The sequence below is a fragment of the Rousettus aegyptiacus genome, unplaced genomic scaffold (genome assembly GCF_014176215.1).
Source record: "Rousettus aegyptiacus isolate mRouAeg1 unplaced genomic scaffold, mRouAeg1.p scaffold_m13_p_11, whole genome shotgun sequence".
Taxonomy (NCBI): Eukaryota; Metazoa; Chordata; class Mammalia; order Chiroptera; family Pteropodidae; genus Rousettus; species Rousettus aegyptiacus.
Genome location: NW_023416286.1, coordinates 49296377 through 49310359, shown reverse-complemented (window position 1 = coordinate 49310359; position 13983 = coordinate 49296377). Strand labels below are relative to the sequence as shown.

Genomic DNA, 13983 nt, shown 5'->3' with positions numbered 1-13983 from the left:
AGGCACTCTAGGAAAATCAGAAGGAAACTTAATGAGACACTGATACCTGAATGCACACGTGGGGGATCTGAAATACCTCGTGTTTTACACTTTTCCACGTCTGTGCACACGAGTCCATGTGGTGGCTGATGAGGCCCAGCAGGGCGTGCATGAGTGGGAGGGATACCTGGGAGAGTCACAGTGCTGTTGGTCCTGATGTGGCCTCTTGGGAGGAAGGCTTCGGGATGCTGGGTCTGGTGGGAGATGCACCAAGGAGGCCCTGGGGTGACTAGAACGTCGTGGTCATGCCTGCTTACGGAGGACAGCGGTCCTTCTGGTTTGAAAGTGGGTGTGTCCTCAGGAAGATTTAGATTCCATTAAAGAAGCTGATATCTCTGAAACTCATAAATGAGACATTTTATTGTCCTGTTAGCGTCTGGTTCACTTGTGTTTGGTTGTCTGTATGGATGACTGTTCATGAGTGGTTTTCTTAGTGGCCTGACAGTTGCTTGTTTTCTGTCATTTCCCTGTGGGGTTTGGTTCCTCACACGTCTGAGTGTGCTCTTACTGTTTAATAATGCCTACTACAAGGGCAAGACCTGTCCAGTTCCTTTAAAAGTCTGTTTGCCCTTTATGAAGCTTTGTGGTTCAGACACCTCACCTCAAATGGATTGTACTTTCCTTAAACCAGCCATGATATTTTAAGATTTCTTAAATATTTGCCACTGTTATTTCATGTCTAACTGTAGAAGCTTCACTATATGTGAATGTCTCCAGAAAAACTGTCACGGACATTTTTTTCCTTTGGGGAATTACATCTAAATCTTGGTAACTATTAAAAGGCAGACCTAATGTATTTCAAGGTAGTTAAGTTTTGCTCTGAATAAGTACCGAATTTTTTGTTTAAAGGAAGATAGGAAGTATACCCAGGTAGCCAGGGTATACTTTTAAATACTGAATAGCTCCAGTTAAGGATGCTTTCTTACTGGGAGCCTCCCATGAGAACAGGGTAGCAGCACAGAAGTACTGGATGGGCAAGTCAGGCGTCCAGCCATCATGGGACAGTCTGCTCCCAGCATAATGAATGGACTCTATTTGGATGTCTCCTTATAAGGGGCCTGCCTTCCTGCCACTTGGGGTCTTTGCTCTACTATGCACTAAGTGGGTTACTTTTAGCAAGTCAGCTTCTGAATGGGTTTCTCTATGTGTAATTAGGAACACCAATGCCTTTCAGGGGCATGAAGATCAATGACGAAAATGTATTTGTCTGCTGAGCCACACCAAACCATCTCTGAGCATGCCTAGGATATGCTTACCTGCTGCCTAAAGCTATACCTGGCCAGGATCTAAATGCTGGGGTAAACGGCAAGAAGGTCACCCTGTTTCCTGCTGGTTCACTGAACAGCGGTAGCGCCCCACCTGCAACAAAAAGGTGGGGGAACCAAGAGCAAGGCCACAAGCAAGCCTGGTCCCAGGTTGTCTGCCATGTGCCCTCTCATGCACTTGGCCACGTCTATCATACTTCTGTGTCTTGTTCTCACCCCTGCCATACAGTCTCCGGAATTAATGACCATCCCCATTTCAGCACTGCCCAGCATCTAAGGTACTGGCCACTTCCTCTTGCTTTAGACCAGGCAGCATGGCCACATCCCTCCAAGGTCCCCTAGGAAAGGGGTGTCTTGGAAGCTGCTGCCTTGCTGGCCCCATTCAAACGTCCTACCTGCCCTTCCATGACGTCATCTCGGACCCCCATTTAAGACTTATATCCTGGGCTCTGGGCTCAGTCCTCCCCTGTCAGACCCTGGGGCACTGGGGCCGGCTGGCTGGCATCATGATTTTACTAAACTGCACTGTGTCTATGGCCGTTGATACTATAATGAAATTCATTTTTTTAGGCATATTGCTAACACACCAATGGGGCAGTATCACTTTTAATGTTGGCTAAACAGCCACAATGGAAAACTTTAATATAAAGCTTCTATCATGATGTAGCACAGAACTGCACTGTTAGCCTGTGGTTCCCGCTTCACGTGTCCTCAGGTCCTCGGTTTGTGGTCTGACCTCACACCCAGCAGTTCCCATGTGGACGTGCTGCTCCTGTCCTGGGGGAGGAAGAAGGTCCTGGCTGAGTAGGCTCGCTAAGCTCCAGTGGTAAATAGGCGAGACAGTCAGGGCTCGGAGTGCCAGGAGGCCCTGCCCATGTCCTGATGCTTCCACTGGTCTGGGCTGCACTAAAGGAAGCAGCTGAACGCTTATTAACAGTCACACTGCTGCCTTCCATTGGCGGGGCAAGGAGAACACAGGTTTGCTTCTGTTCCATCCCAAGTCCCCAAGCTTACATGCCACTGGGCCTCAGTGTCCTCTAGGCTCTGACTCTGCCTTTCACCCCCAAACCCTTCTCTCACAGTGCCTTCCGGCTCTGACCCCTTCCCAACTCCTAATTCCTCATGAGTGGGTTTATGCTCACAGCAACATCAGCAGGGGATGCCTGAGCTTTCACTGTTCCGTGTTTGCATGACACTTGCTGGTTTACACGGCGCCTCGGGGTAGTCATCCCCATTGTCAGTGGGCCTCAGTGGCACTGGCCTACCTTAATACTGATGCCGTGGGCAGCAAGGTCCTGGCGCAAGGTGTCGCATGCCTCCAGAAGGGGCTGCCTCTCCAGGAGCTGCTGCCGCCGGGCCTCCCTGGTGGCCTCTTCTGTGGCCAAAGCAAATTGTCGGACCTTGAGCCGGAATCGGACCAACTCGTCCACCACGCTGTGCAGAGTAGCCGAGCTGCTGTCCCCTGAAACAAACTACACCCCAAGCAGAGCTGTGTGACCAGTGAGGCCCTGGCAACAGCCCACACAACAGACTATATGGGGAGAATGATAAGCTAAGGAAATTTGTGTACCATACTGGAAGGCAGGTTTCTCACTATCAGAGAAATTGCATATGGAAAGGGAGGAGAGCCGAATGAACTCTTTGTTGGGGGACTGAAATTGAAGTGTGGTGGGAACTCCTGGGTTTCCAGTCGATGTAGATGAAAATAAAAAGTGTGTGCAGAACTGATGACATGCCACTCTGTGTAGCTAAGATGGGTCCTGGTTCTGCTCACGAATACTGCAATTTTATTGTAAACTTTTTCAGGAACATATTTTAAGCATGAAAATAAATTTGGTACTATGAACATTTTTAGAGAGAAAAAAAGTGGTTATTATTGTACTAGCACATAGATATCGCACAACTGAGGACTGAAAAGAGAAGGGTGTACCTGTCGGGCTGCCAGAGAAATTCCAACAGTGTCAAAAAACTGCTCAACATAGGAGATGATGGAGCCAAACACAGCAGGACTCCTAGGACCACCAGGTTCCTATGACAAATCACCCAAAGGTGGCTGTTAAAAGCAAAGGACACTCAACAGAACAAAGACCTCACAAGTCACCTTTGCCTTTCCCTTTTTAAGTATCTTGTGGAGACACTGGACTAAGTCCTGGAATTGTCTCTCACTAGCACTAATGACTGTGTGGAAGTCATTTAACCCCTGTATCTGAGTTCACCTATCTATAATACAAGGATGTGTTATGGTCTGAATGCTTGTGTCCCCCCAAATTCCTATGCTGGAACCTAACGCCTAGCATGACGGTTTTAGGAGATGAGGCCTTGGGGAGGTCATGAGGGCAGAGCCGCATGAACAGGGTTAGTGCTGAGGCCGGGTGGACAGTGTCAGGGTCACAACCCAGAAGTTCTCCCATTTCATGTTTATGCAACAAACTCAACTTCCACAGAGTTCCTCCAAACGAAAAGGAGGGTGACGTGTTCCTGTTGTTAGCAAACATGTGAAGCCAACTGTCAGTGTGCTGGGACCTCCCTGTACCCCACTTATACCCATATCTACGTCTCTGGGATGTGAGGTGACTGTCTTCTTTGTAGTTCAAACAGGGCAGGGCTCACTGAGGGTGAAGCAGCTCCAGGAACTTAGAGGTTAGTAAGGAGAGGTCTGGAAGCCACCGGCCGCAGGGAGCTGGGAGCGTTGTCTGTTCCTTATGAGGAAAAACCAAACAAAAACCCTACTCTATGGCCCTGTCCTTGGAGTTACCTTAGTGATGGCCTTCAGCTGTCTGTTCCCATGGTGAATGAGGTCCATGATGGCATCCACAGCCCTGGGTGTGTCAAAGTCGTCTGCCAAGGCAGTCTTCACAGCTGCCTTGGTGTGGCTGAGCCTTGGAGGAGAGATGAGAAACAAACTTGTCGCTCGCTCCCTGGACCAGCCCGGCATCAGGTGGCCTCACCTCTAAGCCACTAGCAGGCACGTGGCCCCACGCTGGCCCCCTGCAGGTCTATCTCCTTTCCTCTACTGTCAGACCTCTTTAGAGCAGTCTCCATAATGGTCGGCCTGCTCTGAGTCCCAGCCCATCACAAGGAAACTCAGGGCCCCTTGGCCTCCCTCCTCCCCTTTCAGACTTCAGGCCCGTCCCCCATGGCACCATCAGGTCCCCTCACAGCCCTCCTTTCTCTGCATGGTCTCTCCTAAGCACCCACTGCCTGTCACTGATCCCTCCAAGGCTTCACCTCCACATCTAACTCCTTGCTGCCCCTCATTAATGGTCTTCGCCCCACTTCCTTTGGATTGATTCCCCCCTTTCTAGCTATGGGAAAGAACTGGGCTCCGGGCCGCCCTGCAGCAGGGTGGGGCCTGGGGCCAGTTCTGGCAATTCTGAGCAGTGTCCACATCGGCCAGTGTTGAACTGCGGAGGCGAAGCCCCTGCAGCCCTCTCTTCCCTCCAGCCTGGCACCCTTGTGGTAACAGGCCTCTGTTCATTACACACTAATAAATGCCAGCAGAGAATTCCATCCAGGCAGCCACCCCACAGGCAGGGCCTCCTCATTTCTCTCCCAATGGGACCACAAACTCGCCTAAGGTCAAAGAGCCTGAGACTTTCCACACCAGCACTCCCGAGTGACCTCAGCAAAGGCTGCACTTCCTCTAGGCAGCCTGTGTCCGGCACCCAAAGCTCTCTGGGAGGACCGTGGGATGACACCTACCTCTCCCACAGCACATCTTCCTGGATGGGGCCACATGCCAGCTGCCCCTTCATGTAGGCCCGAGCGTCTTCAACGAATGCCACTGTGGCCAGAAGGAGATGCTCTGCTTCCAGCATGGAGCTGTTGCTGTAGTCGATGGCTGAGGACAGGGAAGTGGTGTACATGGGGGTACCCGCTGAGTGTGCCCACGCCCAGGAGACCCAGCGCTCCTTAGCCAGGCTGTCCTCACAGAAACCCACCAATGGAGAAAGGACACAGCTGCTCTTCATCCTCTGCTTCGTTCAGGCCCACCCCACACAGACCACCAGCCTGTCCTGACTTGGGTGTCTCACCACCTCAGAGGAAACATGTCTTGGCCCAGGAAACTCATTCCTGCAGACAGATGGCACACAGACAGGGCTCTGGAAATGGGGAGATCTGCCTGGGTACCTGAAACAGCTCCGAGATCACCCAACTGGTGCCATGAGGACTTTGGGATCAATATTTCAGGGGAGGGAGAGGGGATCAGTCCTTAGGCTCAGCGTCTTTGGGTATGTGAAAACGGATTTAAGAACACTCGCTCCACCTGGGCCCACCTGAGGCACCGGACACCTGTGTCCCAGCCCCTGCAGAAAGGCCGCGGCCGGAGTGATGGCAGTTATGTTAGCTTCTCCCAAGTGGCAGAGCGGGTTAGTGTCCTGGGGCTGTGCTGCCCCCGTCCCACCAACTGAGAGCTCAGAACAACTTATTCCCTTGCAGTTCTGGCAAAAAAGAGGCTCCAAGGAAGAGTCTTTCCTTGTCTCTTCTGGCGGCCCAGGTGTTCCTTGGCTTATGGCTACATCGCCCCAATCTCTGCCTTCATGGTCATATGAGCTGAGCCTACCTGTCCCCAAAGGGCACCTGCTCCTCCTGCAGTGCCAGTCATGGATACTAGAGACTATACTGCTATTACACTGGTCAAGCTACACATGGTAGCGCTGGTGTCCCCAGACCTCACCTTCCTGGGTGAAAAAGAGACACAGCGCTAGACAATCCCCCCCACAACATGGCACAGCAGAGACTTCGTACTCTTTATGGGACTCCGTTTTGAGGGCTCCTGGTTCAGTCCCTGTGTGAGGACGGCCGGTCTAATTATCCTCAGTTCATGAAGCAGGAAGTGGAGGGCGCTGCGGGGTTGGGTTCATCCAGACTCCATAGGGAGGGATAGGTGGGGGACTGGACAGGAAAGACTAACTGGAAAACACATGGCCTCTATGAGATAAGCTTCCAGTATCTTCTAGCTGAGTGCTGGGATTATGCTATTTAATAGTGTGTCCTCAGGCTCACTTTCAGAACCCAAACCTTAAGGCATGAAAGCAACCACACTAACAAGGCGGTACTTATTACTTAGCCTGTAATTTGGTATTCCCCAAATACTATCAGAAGATTCTCTGCCAAGCTATACACAAGCAGACACCATGGCCGGCACCCCAGAAGGACTCACTGTGCAGCTCACCTGACCTGTAGCTGCTCCGCATGCAGAAGAGTCGGAAGATGTCAGGGGAAAATGTCTTCAGAAAGTCCTAACAGAGGGAGAAATATGGGTGATGTACAGTGTTTTTTCACATGTGTATCACTCAGATTATATCTACAATATGTGAGCTGATCTCACGTATGGAGTAATCAGGAATGTTTATGAAAAGGTTTGCTGTTTCCAAACTCACTCTCAGCACCTTTTCCCACAATTTCCCTACTGGATTTTCCACGTTCAGTCCCAAGTCTTTGGGAAAGGCCGAGAGGAGGTAGCCATTTGCCTGGAGTCCCTGCTCCGTGCTAACACAGGGGATCTGCTCTGTTGTTGACCTCAGGAGCTCTTTACCGACAGTTTTCTGATCTTGTCATGAATGGATAGGGACACAACCAGAGGCACCGGATGGCCTGGGAACCACAGAGGGACTGTACACAGGAAGGGACTTGGAGAAGAGGAGGGATGCCTCCTGGCTGTGTGAGAGCGATGGGGTCCCCAAAACAGGAAGGAGACTGTCTTGAAAAAGCTCACCCATGGTAACGTCAGAATAAGCAATATCCACATTTAGGGGTAACGGGCCCAGTTTCTCTCTCCAATGACACAGTTCCCTGAGGCACTGAAGCTGAATCGATCCCACGTTCATGTTTCTTGAAGAATAAACCATCCTGCCTCTGATTAAACATAAGTAAAACTAAACCTACTTGGAATCATCCTATAGGTTATTTTCACAATGTCTACACAGAGAAGTGAAAATTTCCTTATCAGGAAGGATAACGTGGGGAAACTTAGCAGAAATCATTAAAATGGCACAACATTCAACAAAACTTCCCTCTATGGTCAGTGGAAAGTTCTGCAATGATCTTAAAGGGATGAGACATGTGGTGAGGGAAGAAGGGAGGAAAGGGCCCCGCCTCACGACAGGCTCCAGTGTGGCCTAACGAAAGACAGTGAGGCCCTGCTCAGACACGGGGCCGCCCTGACCCTGATCCGAGGATGCATCGTTCACAGTGGCCACGCTGCCAACTGACCGATGCTGAGCATTGACGGAAAACAGGCTCGGATGGGACTTTGAAAATAGGGAGTCTGGGGAAAAACTGGAACCATCCGGCTCCTTCCTCATGGATTCTGAGTAAAAGATGGTATCAGCCCTTCTGTGTGTCCACCTCCTCCTTGTCCAACAGCATCTCGGGCCTCTCCTCAGCAGGTGACCCAGTGCGACAGCTGGGAGAAAACACCTGGCCAGGACCCTGTGCCAAGTCTGGTCAGGTGGTTCCTCTGTGCGGGTTTAAGGATGCTGTTTAGAAACAAACTTACTCCAGGTGCCTGCTGGCTTTGGTGCAGAGATTTATACTAAGGGGACACCTGGACACACCTGGCAGTCAAAGTCTCAGATACCACCTTCGCTGGTAGCTGCTCTGCTCGCCAGGACACCTGGCAGAAGTGCAGTCCTCACTACCTACCATGGACCCCAAGGCCAATCTCCTGTTCCTGCACAATGTGCTCCCCAAGCCTTCATGATCAACCTGCACGACTCGGCCTCTATCCTGCTGGTTCCTGACATGATGTCAAGGCTACCGGGAGGCCAAACTGAACTACAGCCTGGCACGTAAAACACACAGCAAGAAACAGACCTCCCAGGGCCTCACAGAACGCTGTTAGTCAAGCAGATTTTAATAAACGTCGGACAATTAGCACCCTAATAAACAATGTGCCTTTCCCAGCTTCAGAGGCACAGCCTGGAGTGGGAGCCCCAGAGCAAGGCCACACCCCAAAAGCACCAAGCCTTCTGTCGTTGTTTGGGGCGGGGGGCACATCAGCTGCCACGTGTCCCGAAGTGCTGAGGCTCTCCCTGCAGGTCCTTCAGCTAAGGAACAGGGTGCTGTGAGAGAAAGCCAATCAGTGCTCTGGGGTCACCATTAGGGAATCTGTGCCTCTGCTGTGTTTCACGGCACTCCTGCGACACGGCACACTCGGTGGGACCCCTCACTCTCCCGGCTCCCAGGTCATCTGTGAGATTTTATATGGTGAGAGAGGGAGGAGGGTTATAGGTGAAATGCACCAAGAGCCTTCACACTTAAACATCCTACACGCCGAGGCTAGCCTAGCACCCTCTGGGCCCAGAAAAGCCCATCTCTCTAGTTGTGTCCTTCTGAGCTCACTTGACCCTAACTGGGTTCATCTCTTGTCAACACCTCAGAAGATGGAGCTGGCAGCTTACCCCAGGTGCTTCTCTACTGCCCTCTGGCCTCGTCTCTCTTCCCTTTGGCAGCTACTGAGGCCTGCAGGTGATAGCCGGGAACAGTGATAAAGGCAGCCACACTGCACCCTCACTCTTGGCCTGACCCCTTGGATCACCAGGCTGACATGGCAATAACATGACACATGAGGGCTGACAGCCACCCACATCAGAGAAAAACGAGTCTGCTCCTCACCTGGGGAAGTGGGGCGGCCTCATTTAGTCCTCCCTGGGAAGGAGGAAGGGCCCGCTCACTCATGCTCCCTTTCAGAGTGATGGAGGGTGGCTCTGGTCTGCCTTCCGCCAGGCAGGGACCATCCACCACAGGTCCTGCAGTGGCATCAACCCCCCGTGTCTGGCTGCACCTGAAGCAGTGGGGAGAGCATTCCCATTCAGGTGTGGCATTATTTAGGAAGCTGCTCAGCTAATACCCTCAACTAGGGGTGCCCAGACCTCCTAAGGCCCATGGATAGAATTCTAGAGGAAAGAGCGATGTCTACATTTAGATAAGAAAACAGCAACATATTAACTTCCACGAGCCTCCCATGATCAGTGTAAGCAACGAGCCACAGCAGATTCATCAGAACCTGGCATTCTGTCACCCTGGGCAGTCGCAGGGGTCTTCACCTCACGTTCCCGTTGCTGTGTTACTTCCAAGTATCCCATCCTATTTGAGATGACGGCAGCTAGCAAACCTGCTGCTAGGTTTTGCTAAATAATTCACTGAAGAAGCCCATGTATTCCTGCATTTCAATATAATCACTGCCTTTCATAATCCTATATATTTCATTTTATAAATTTAAAAACATTAAATTCTAAGGAAGGGTCCACAGACTTTGCCAGGCCACCAAAGCAACCTCCAGGGGCAAAAAAAAAATGAACTCCCATCTAATCTAGACCTTTATCAGTAATGAAGCTAGTTTTTCAACTGCTACCTATCTCCTTTGTGTTCCTTCCCAAATTGTAAAAAAAAAAAAAAAAAAAGGAACATATCTCTTAGTTCTCTTAGTTTCCCAAAACTAGCCAAATAACTTGATCCCCATTCACTTGTATACCTGTACGGTTTATCTACAGTAATTAATGCATTCATACACGTCCTTTCTATCATTTCACATTACTTCCTATTCAAACTTCCAAGGACTGTGTAGAAACATGACACTTTAAATGCACCACAAACAGTAAACTCAGATAAATAACATTGCTACATAAGGCTTCATCATGTACAAAATGCTAAGATGAAATAGCTAATTATCTACCCTGTTATGATGACAAAAAGAGAAGGCTTAGAACACTGAAAGCCAAACCATGAAATGTCAAAAGCCACACTCCAGCTCTAGATCCTACACTTTCTTCCATAATAAATCCTTCCTACTTGCTGGGTCATTTCCCCATTGTGGTCTTTCTGAGGACTTTCCAGTTCTAGCTAATTTGAATAATGCCTCTGAATGGTTACTCCCACAGGACTGTGCCTTGCAGCAGTAACTACTTATCTCAGTTTCTGGGTAGAGCTCTGCCCTGAGGGACCCCAGGAAACAAGCAGCCCAAGAATGTTGAACTGGGTTGACACCTGAAGAGCAGAGACAGGCACACGGATGACCACTCACCAGCATGCAAGAGGGCCTTTCCAGCCACTCTCTTTAGTCTTTCCTCTTATATTTGAATTGCAGTAGTCTCCCTTTTATCCATAGGGGATACATTCCAAGACCCCCAGTGGATGCATGAAACCATGTATAGTACTGAACCCTGCACACACACACACACACACACACACACACACACACACACACACACTTCCTATACATACCTATGATAAAGTTTGTAAGTTAGGCAAAGAGAGTAACACAACAATAATAAAAGACAATGATTAGAACTATATACTGTAATAAAAGTTATGTGAATGTGGCACATTATTAAGTAAAATAAGAGTTACTTGAACACAAGCACTGTGATATTACCACAGTGGATCACTGGAGACTCTGAATAAAGGATGATTCACGTCCAAGGCGGGACAGACCTGGGACAGTGTGAGGTTTCATTCATGTGCTCAAAATAGCACACAATTTAAAATTTATAAATCGTTTACTTCTGGAATTTCCCATTTAATGTTTTCAGATTGCAGTTGACCGCAGATAACTGAAACTTCAGAAAGTGAAACTGCAGATAAGGGGGGAACCACTAAATTTCTTCAGATTTCTTTCCCCAAAGCACAGACTCAACTGCTTTACACGTTAAAAGCTGCTTTCCTGTTTCTGGCAAATAATGTATCAGGAGACCTATACTCCAACTGCTATGCCTACTTCAGGCGAGCATTTGTTTTTGTTTTTCAATTGTCATTTTTCGTTTAATAAATTGTCAGATGTTTGATATGTATGAGTGTGGGGCTGTTTTCAACCAAAGCAATGGTTGAAAACGTTGTATGACTGTTGTCAGCAGTTTCTCATACGTAGCCTTGAGCTCGCCTGGCCACGTAACACACAGAAACAAACATTCCTGCATCAGTTCTCCACATGTTTACACTTTCTTTCAATCTGATACCTTTTTCCTACTCTCTTAACTTTCTGCTTATATTTTAGCATTTAGTTACAAAATTTAAAAACTGTAATGTTATGGGTATTCTATGTCTGATAAAGTTCTTTGGTTTTTCTAAAAGAAATCTCTCTTCTATTTTAGTATATTTTCTGGATAGCTATGTTCTCTATTTCATTCTAAAAAGGATTTTATGTGGGTTTTAATTAATTAATTAATTAATTTTTAGGTGGCTTTATTTTAAAGGATTTTTCCTCCCATTCAGAATTTGGATTCATTTAGATGAACTAAAGGAGTATTCACAAATCTGAAAGTTAATAGCTCTCCAAATCCTAGCAACATTAGGGTATTTGTTTTCGGCACTTTGGGGGTGCTCCTATGGAGTTACAGTAGTTCAAAAAGAGATCTAATCTTTCCATAGCATTCCGTTTCTATGGACTATTTGCTAATAATAATATAGGAAAAAGTGGGGACTAGACTACATCAAAGTCTTCTGCAAAGTAAAGGAAATAATCAGTAAATGAAAAGGCAACCTGTAGAATGGGAAAAAAAATTTCCAAATCATGTATGACAAGGGGTTGATATCCAAAACATATAAAGAACTCATATAACTCAAGAGCCAAAAGAATAAACAAAAAACCCCACAAACAATCTAATTAAAAGGGGGCAAAAACCTGAATAGACATTTTTCCAAAGAAGCTATACAAATGGCAAACAGGCACATGAAAAGGTGCTCGGCACCACCCCTAAGCATCAGGGAAATGCGAATCAAAACCACGAGATACCATCTCACACCTGTTATTATGACTATCATCATAAAGACAAGAAATAACAAGTGTTGGCGTGAATGCAGAGAAAAGGGAACTCTTGTGCATTGTTGGTGAAAATATAAACTGGTGCTCTGGAAAACAGTGTGGAAAGAGCTATGGAAAACGATATGGAGGTTCCTCAAAAAATTAAAAATAGAATTACTATATGATCAATCTATCCTACTTCTGGGTATGTATCCAAAGGAAATAAAATCAGTATCTCGAAGAGACATGTGCACCCCCATGCTCACTGCAGCGTTATTCAAGACAGTCAAGACATAGAAACAACTTAAGTGTCCATCAGTGGACGAATGGATAAAGAAATGTGGTATTTATATACAATGGAATATAAATCAGCCCTAAATAAGAAAATCCTGCCATTTGCAGCAACATGAATGAACTCAGAGGATATTATGTTAAGTGAAATAAGCCAGAGAAAGACAAATACTATATGATCCACTTATATATGGAATGTAAAAAAACAGAATTTACAGAAACAGAGTAAAATGATCAAGAGCAGGGGCCTTGTAAGGGTAGGAGTGTCGGAGACAGGGAGATGCTGGTCAAAGGGCACAAACATATAGTCATGAGGAAGTTCTGGGAATCTAATATACAGCATGGGAACAATAGTTAATAATACCGTAATGTATACTTAAAATTTGCTAAGAAAATAGATCGTAAGCATCTCACCACACATATGCATGAAGAAACTATGTGAGGTGATGGATGTGTTAATTAGCTTGATTGTGGTAAATATTTCACAGTGACTATTTAAATACCACACTGTGCACTGTAAATATATACAATTTTATTTGCCAATTATACCTCAATAAAGCTGAGAAAAAAATACAGGAAAGCATTCTAACTTCTTCCTGATTGCTATGAATGTCCAAGTCACATGCTGACACTGATGTGACAAGGTCTTCATATGGTGTTCACGGACATTAATGTTTTAATGTGATACTGCCCTATCCTCTAATATCACTGTTTCTGCACCACTAGTCTGAGTCCACTGTACAATCTGACCACAGAATCCTGAGAGTAAAATGTGACGACGCCTGCGTAAGTTTTGCTGGAAGACTCTCAGAGGGAGGTAGTGAGCTCCTGGGGGCTCGGCCATCAAGGGGTGACAGCAACAAGCCCTTCAAGGCACCATGAGGTCAGGGGGTACATGCTAGCAGGAAGCCGGGGTGCACTACCTATAACGCCATGTGAGATCTATCCCAGTACCCTGGGGAGAACAGGTGGCTGCCCTGGCCTCTCTTGGCCCAGGCCCACACTTACTCAGCACTTCACGTAATTTCACCTGCATAGAAACCCCACAAAATAGGTCTTGTCATCTCATTTTAAAGGAAGAAAAAAGCATAGGCTTTGAGAGGTTAAGTAACTGGTCCCAAATCATACTCTAGAAATTAGAAAAGGGCAGTTTTGAGCCGTCATCGGAACTCTAAAGGTTGAGTCCTTTCCATACTAACTGCAGGCTCTGTTAAAACAGAAAGAAGAGTTTTCATACAGACTGTAGGCATACCTCAGAGACACTGCGGGTTCGGTTCCAGACCACTGCAATAAAAAGAGTATCACAATAAAGCAAGTCCTAATCTTTATGCTGGTGGTAGGTCTTGCCTTCAATTTGTAAAAAAAAAAACAACATCTGTGAAGCAAAAACCTATCCATGGCCTCCAAAATAATGGGAACTTGCAGGAAAATTTTCTTCTGCTAGAAACCAGAAAATGAACAAATATTTTTAACTATGGTCAAGGGGAGGCTAGCCAAAAATATGAAGTAAAAACAGCCAATAAATACATACACACAAATTTACCATAACAAAGAAATGGAAATTTGGTGCATTTAGCACCAAATTAACAAGGAAAATGTTAGCCTGTTTAGGATTCCTCTACATTTGACATGGATAAGGGAAAT

At 47.2% G+C, this 13983-nt stretch overlaps 1 protein-coding gene across 3 annotated transcripts in view; it reads right to left on the bottom strand.

Annotated features, from left to right (window-relative positions):
* Positions 1–13983, bottom strand: part of CARS2 (cysteinyl-tRNA synthetase 2, mitochondrial) — a 42468-nt gene that overhangs the window by 1890 nt on the left and 26595 nt on the right. Inside the window, exons 10-16 of one of the 3 annotated variants that reach the window (XR_004953372.1) lie at positions 6481–6547; positions 5007–5145; positions 4060–4183; positions 3235–3333; positions 2570–2776; positions 1296–1398; positions 167–374 (exon numbers count right to left, since the gene is read on the bottom strand). Coding sequence is in view for 2 of the 3 variants with exons in the window: in XM_016145262.2 (XP_016000748.1) it covers positions 2016–2081; positions 2570–2776; positions 3235–3333; positions 4060–4183; positions 5007–5145; positions 6481–6547 (702 nt within the window). In the remaining variant the exon portion in view is untranslated. Of the gene's footprint in view, positions 1–166; positions 1399–1894; positions 2082–2569; positions 2777–3234; positions 3334–4059; positions 4184–5006; positions 5146–6480; positions 6548–13983 lie in introns of those variants that run through there. The other 2 variants (XM_036228802.1, XM_016145262.2) reach the window with 2 other exon arrangements.